This window comes from Cucurbitaria berberidis, assembly GCF_010015615.1.
Source record: "Cucurbitaria berberidis CBS 394.84 unplaced genomic scaffold K460scaffold_9, whole genome shotgun sequence".
NCBI classification, from domain to species: Eukaryota; Fungi; Ascomycota; class Dothideomycetes; order Pleosporales; family Cucurbitariaceae; genus Cucurbitaria; species Cucurbitaria berberidis.
Window position 1 is genome coordinate 61278 of NW_024468943.1, and position 7496 is coordinate 68773.

The following is a 7496-nucleotide window of genomic DNA, read 5'->3' on the forward strand; positions in this document are numbered from 1 at the left end:
TCTAGTAACTTGTAGGTTACTAGACGCTTTATTTATTTTAATTCTACCGTCTAGTAACTTGTATGTTACTAGATGCTTTATTTATTTTAATTCTACTGTCTAGTAACTTGTAGGTTACTAGACGCTTTATTTATTTTAATTCTACTATTTAGTAACTTATAGGTTACTAGACGCTTTATTTATTTTAATTCTACTGTCTAGTAACTTGTAGGTTACTAGATGCTTTATTTATTTTAATTCTACTATCTAGTAACTTGTAGGTTACTAAATACTTTATTTATTTTAATTCTACTATCTAGTAACTTGTAGGTTACTAGACGCCTTAATTATTATTATTTGCTATTTTTTTTTCCTAATTTCGTAGCCTGCTGTTTAAAACAAGTTTGCTTTTTTAAAATTTATATTCTAAATTTTTAAACAACTTCTCTACGCAATAAAAATTATAAAAAAAAAACTACTACTTTTTAGGCACTTTATTTCTATCCCTTTTGCTAACTTACTTAGTTTAAGCAGTTAGCTTTTTTAATTTAAGTAGCTAATACTACTTATATTAAGCAAGTAGCTTTTTTAGCCTAAGTAAGTGCTTAAAACGCTTTAAAAGTTTAAGTAAGCATTTTTCTACCTAGTTTAAGAAGTTAGGGCTTTAAACTTATAATACTCTCCCTTTTTTTTACTGCAGACTTTGCTGCTTTTTAATAAATAGGGAAAATTATATATTTTATATTTAACTAAGCTAGCGGCAGGCTTACGCTTAGTAGCTTGTAATAATAAAGCTACTTAACTATTTATATAACTTAGCTAAATAACTAAGTTATCTGTAAAAAATTTAATCTTATACACTATATAATTGTAATACGCTAGCTAGCAGCCCCAACTTTAATAAAATTACTAATACTAGCCTAGTAAAATTCTAGGCTAAAAGCCTATTTGTATTTAACTAGTATAGGCAAAAATTACTTTATTTTAGTATAGATTCTAATTTAGAAGTATTTAGCTATAATCTAGCAGATAGTAGCTTTGTAGCAATGCCTAATTAGATAGCTGCAAAAACTAATTATTTAAAACTATAGTTTTTTTTGTACTAAGCAGTATTACTATTAGAGCAAAATTATTAGTAGAGTAAAACTAACTTATTTTACAATAGTCTAAACCTAGCTTATATTCCCTATTAGTAAGTAAACAATCTAATGCTTACTAAATTCTGCTTTAGTATAATAAAAAGAGCTAATATTAAAAAATTAAAAAGTAATATTGCTATAAACACTTAGCTGCTACAAGCTAGTTATTTCTATAGTAACTTTTCTAGCACTTCTAGCCTTAAATTTTAAAAGACTAAAGAATTAATAAGCTATACTTTTATAGTTTGTATTTATACTAAAAATTAAAATTAAAAAAACTTTTGCCCTTTTGCTTTACTAGAAATTTCTATTTTTTATAAATTTTTTTTAAAACACTTGCGTTATAGTTTAACAAATATGCCGCCCTAGCTAAACTTCCTATTTAATAATATTTTTAACTTAGATTAGCTTATAAAAAACTTTAATACTAGAAGTTAAGCAGTAAAGCCTAGCTCTGCTTTATTAAATAAGTAAAAAAATTATAAAGGTAGTAGTATTTTACTAGCGCCAAAGCTCCTACTTATTCTACACCTTTTATATTTTTTTATAATATTAAACTAGAGTTAAGCTCAACAAAGTTTTTTTTTTCTACTAATTTAGCTAAGCCTGTTCCCTTAGCTATAGTTTTGCTAAATAGTAAATAGAAATAGTAGAAATTTTATTAATTTATTTATGCGTGTTACTAATTAGATAATAAAGTATTTAACTACTTTAAAAAAGTTATAGTTACTTCTGCTATTTACTTGCGCTTAGTCAAATCTTTTTGCTTTAATATTTAAAATACTAGGCAGAAATTATATTATATTAATACTACTTTCTAGCTATTATAATACTATGTTTTAATTAGATAGTTAAATTTTTTTTATTTGTACTAGTTCTAAATTAGTTATTAAACGCACGCTAGACAGCTAAAGCCTGCTAAAAGTGCTTATACTTTAGCGCTAAAAAGTGCTTACTTTGCGGCTAGTACTTTTCTGCGCTAGAAGTTTTTCCCTAAAGCTTAATATACCTAACTTTTAGAGCTAATTCTTTTCTTAAAGTTATAGATTTATTTTGCTAACTTCCTTTATCTATATTATTTTATTAACTAGAAGCTTTTTACTTTAGAAACCTGCTATAGTTATAAATACAATTTAGTATAAAAACTATTTTTTTAAGCAAATTTTTAAAACTTATTAAAAGTGCACTAAATGCTGCAAAAGTATAGTACTTTTCTAGCTATTAAACCCTAGCTCCGGACAAATTAATTTTAGAGTAATAAATTATTAAAAAAAAAAGAGAACTCTTTTTAGAACTTTTGCTAAAGTTTTTACTCTTAATTGCATTACTGCAGAAAATCTATATTTAAATACTAGAATATTAACTAGCTTCCCTTTTAAGGGCGCGGCGCAAGCGCTAATATTAAAATAAAATTACTCTATTTTTTAGAATTAATTAACTTATATCCAACTACTATTTATATAAAACTTTTCTCTACTTTAGTTCTTAAAGTTTTTATTTAAATATTTGCTACTACTACTAAAATCTGCACTAAAAACTATTTAACCTAAAGTTATTTTTAAAGCTTTATTATAAGCTTTTATACCTGCTTACTTGCTAGGGCTTAAATCTTGCCTTAGTAGCAGGGTATAAGTAACACGCTTAAGCGCTATTTATTTTTAAAGCTAGTTTATTTAGTAAGTAAATTATTACATACTTTTTAGCAAATTCTAACTTCTATAGCTACTGTCCTGCTGTCTAGATAAACTAATACCTTTTGTAGTATTTAATAAGTATATATTCTAGCACTTTAACCCTGCGTTTAGTTTATTCCGCATTACTAGTTCTGCTTACTAAAAATAGCCTACTAGTAACAGTATATTTAAGTGTTTATATTTAATTAAGTAATAAGGACTTCTTATATATTTAAAGTTTAAAAATAGGTAAAAATTGTTTTAACCCCTAGGCTTCTAATTATTTGCTTTACTTTATAAAACTAAATATATTACTACTATTTTAAAAGAAACTTTAGTAAAAACTAGCTACTAAATAGTTTAATTAGTTTTTTGCTTTTATGCCCAAATTTAATAATTAATTTGCACATTAAAACTGCTACAAGCCTCTACTAGAGTTTTTTCTAGTTTTACCCTATTTAAGCATAGTTTACTATTTTTTAAGTTTTAATAGCTATGCTTTTACTTAAATTTATTTAAAAATATTAGGATTAGTTAATAGTACACTCTAAAAAAAATCCTACTTCTATTTACTTTTATTATGCGTTTGGGCTTAATACCCAAATACTTGTATAAATATTAGATTTTTTAGTTTATATTTTAAAATAGGCTACTTATAACTATTATACTAGCATTTTAGTAAATGCGCAGACTTTAGTCTAAACTAGTTGTATATTGCTTTTTCTATAAGGCTTTTCCAAAAGGAAGTATATAATAAAAGCTTTTATTTAACTATTTAAACTAATACTAATTTATCTGCAGAAAAGTGTACTAAGTAAAAGCCTAAATAAGTAACTATAGGCAAGTCTAGCTATAAGCGCTTCCTTTTTAATAATTTTACGTACTATTTAACTTTCTTTTTAAAGTGCTTTTTATTTTTTAATTACTCTACTTGTGCGCTATTAGTTTCTAGCTAGTATTTAGCTTTAAAAGAAATTTACTTTTTATTTAGAGCTGCATTCCTAAATAATTTAACTTATTAAAGGGGCTTTATACAGCAAAAGTTAGTAACTATATATAGGATTTTTACTTTCTATAATATCCTGTTTTAAGGAACTTAAACTACTGCTAATACTAAAGCGCTTTTTACAAATTACAACTTAAACCCTAAAAGAGCTAGATTTTAAATTTAAGCTAATACTGCTTTACTTGCTATTACTAGGGCAATCCCTATTAATTTTTTTTTTTTCTGCTTATTAATATACTTAAGTTTAGCAGGTATTCCTACTTAATCTAAAGTTAAGAGCAAAAGTATAAGCTTTGTAAATACAAGCATTTAAGCTAAAAAACGCAAAATATGCTGCGCTTTAAAGCAAGTACGCTAGCTACTAATTACTTTAAAATAAGTTTTGCGCATAAAATAAAAACAAATACCTAATATTAAATAGAGCTTAAAAGTACAAATAACGCTTAAATAAGCATGATTTATAGAATACTAAAAAGCGCAATATGCGTTCAAAAATTCGATAATTTACTAAATTTTGCAATTTATACTACTTTTCGCATTTTGCTGCGTTCTTTATTAATACTAAAACTAAAAAATCTATTATTAAAAGTTGTAATTATTATGTGTTTTCTAATGCTAATTGCAATTACAAAAAGTTTTTATAGTATTCTATTAGCAGGCAGAGCCTGCCAAAAAAATAAATAATATACAAAAAATAAAGGTTTAAACAGGGACTAAAGTCTTCCTAAAAATTAGTAATAATTTTTCTGTAGGTTTACTTATAGAAACTTTATTATAACTTTTACTTCCTTTAAATAACTAAGTTTAATAAACTTTCTAGCTTAAAGTAGTTATTGCTAATTTCCCCAAGCTAGTCTAAAGGCTTTACTAAGCTATTTAATTAGTAGTAGCAACGGGCGGTATATATAAAAGGTAGAAATATAATTAATGTATGCTAATAATACACGCTTACTAGGCATTCTTTATTAAAAAGTAATAATTGCAATATTCTATCTCTAGTACAATAGAGTTTAATAAAATTACCTAAACTTTTTAGCTAAAATAAAAAACTTATTAGCTTTATTAGTATAGCGCGCGTGCGGCCTAGAATATTTAAAAGTATTATAAACTTATTATTGCTTTAAATTTCTATTAGTTTAAACTAATAGTTTTTCTAAAAAGCTAGCAACTAGCTAAAGCTAGCCTAGCTATTTAGCAAGTTAAAGTTTTATTTGTTATTGCAATTAAGTAAATAAATTACTTTACTAACTAAAAACAGCTATGCACTACTACCTAAAAAATTAAAAAAAAGCTTTTAATCTATTAATCCTTATTTTATCTAAACTTAGTAAGTTTCCTTATATTAAGTTAAATTAAGCTGCAGGCTTTACGCCTAGTAGTACCTTTTTATTAATTTTTTTAAGTTTTAGCTTTGCAACTATACTCTCTCTAGAACCTAAAAACTTTAATTTCTCGTAAAGTGCTAAGCAAGTTAAAAAAAAAAATATTGCCCAATCTTTAGTTAGTATAGTTTACAGTTAAAACTACAATAGTATTTAATTATTTTTAATCCTCTAACTTTTATTTACTAATTAATAAAAATATTCTTAGTAAATACTTTTGCAGTAGTTAGTTTTTAATAAATCCAAAAATTTTACTTCTAACAATTAAATACTAATGCCCCCAACTATTCCTATTAATTATTATAGTAGTTTTAAAAACTAACAAAATAAAACTGTATATTCTATTTTATTATTCTATACTAATATATTTAAGCAAAGGCTTACTTTAAATATTCTAATTTTTTCAAAGTAAAAGTCCTAGTCCCTAATACGCCTAGTAAAGGGCATAAAATTTTCTAAAAAAAAAGCCTAGCTAAACAAGTACACGCAGTAAAGTAAACCTACTAGCTAAACCTAAGTTTTAATTACAAGCTTTTTAACTGCAACAACTTTAATATACGCTATTAGAACTAGAATTACTGCAGCTGCTAGCACTAAACTTGCCCTCCAATTATTCCTTATTAAGAAGTTTAAATTATACTTATTTTAATTACAAAACTTAAAAAAGCCCTGTATTAGTATTTATTATTACTACTTTTCTATATTAGAATTAAGTAATTTGCGCGCCTACTACTTTCCTTAAATATAGTAGCTGTTTTTTAAGCTCCTTTTCTAGAATTAAACTCTAATTCCCTATTACCCATTAAAACTATAGTAAGCTAATACTTTACTATTAAAAATTAATAAGGCAGAAATTTAAATAAACTATTGCTGGCGCAAAGCTATACAATTTGTAAAATTATTATAAATTACTAAAAAGCTCCAAAAAGCGTTAGTTTTTTATTTAATAAATATATCCTTTTTAAAGTTAGAGTTTTTAGCATATATTAGCTCTAGAATTACTATAATTATCTAAGTAGTAAAGTACTATTAAATAAACAATAACTAATTTAATAAGCTATTTGCAGTTTTATAGTATAATTACTTATACTTAAATATATATAGCTTAATTTTTAAAACAAGCATATAACTACTAGCAGAATTAACTAGGTAATAATCCTATATTTAGGCGCACAAGGCATGCAGGCACAAATTCCCTAAAAAAAGTAGAAAGTACTAAGCAAGTAGCTGCACAAAGCAGTGCTAGCTATTTATTATAAAAGTATATAAGGCACTAATACTGCAAGCAACTAATTTAGTTACTCTTACTAAATTTCCTAAAGTGCGGTCTAAAATAGGGCATTACTAGTATTACTACTAAAAAAAACCCGCACTATATATACTTTAGAAAAAAAAAACTTATAATTGCTTTATTATGCACGCAAGCGCGGATATTTAGTAGAAGTATTTTTAGAAATTTAATAAATAGTTAGCAAAGCTAGCTATTTACAAACTCTAAATAGTACCTATTTATAAAAATAAATAGGACTTTAAGTATTAACTGTAAGAATAAGTGCAGCGCTAAGGCGTTGCTTTGTAATATAGGCCTTAGCTAACCTAATTAGGCAGAAAATAGCTGCCTAGCCCTTAATATTATACTAATTAGAGTAAATATTACTAGCTAATATTTAGGAAATAGGGCGTGTAAATATAAAACTATAAATACGCAAGCTGCTTACTAACAATACTTAAGCTATTACTAAAAAGTAGTAGAAAATAAATATAAGCAAAATAGTTTTTAGGCTACTTTTTTTATACTATGCACTCTACTAATAGCTAGCTTTTAAGTATAAAGAGCCCCTAAAAGCCTCTTCTATGCGCAAAACTAATAAGTACTAGTATATTTATTAATAAAGCACTTTGTAGCAAGCAGATTAATTTAATTAAGAGCTTATTATTACTACTGCAAAAAAGAAAAAATAGGCAGAAGGACTAGTATGCTAGCTCTATTTTTAGGCAGAAGCTTATTTTATACTTTATTACTAACTATTATTTACGCTTTAACGCCCTTAAAACTTACTGCAAATAGTAGTAAATAAAATAGTTATATTTTTAGAAACTTTAACTGCTTTTTTTATATAATATATAAAAGTAATTAACTCTAGTTTTTGCGTTGCAGAGTAGATGTAGCAGAAAATATATTAAAGCTTAGGTTTTTACTAGCAAAATCGCAGAAATATGCGCAGTGCTATATAAATTATAAACTTATATTTGCTAACTTACGCGATATAGTTGTTTTTATTTTCTAGAAAATATTTTTAGTTATAGGGAGTATAGA

At 25.3% G+C, this 7496-nt stretch overlaps 1 protein-coding gene across 1 annotated transcript; it reads left to right on the plus strand.

Annotated features, from left to right (window-relative positions):
- Positions 1–1612: 1612 nt before the first annotated feature.
- On the plus strand, positions 1613–1762 carry K460DRAFT_297653 (uncharacterized protein; the record flags this gene model as incomplete). Its single annotated transcript, XM_040929725.1, has 1 exon — positions 1613–1762. A coding segment is annotated over one exon (150 nt), but the record flags the coding sequence as incomplete, so codon positions are not given.
- Positions 1763–7496: the final 5734 nt, after the last annotated feature.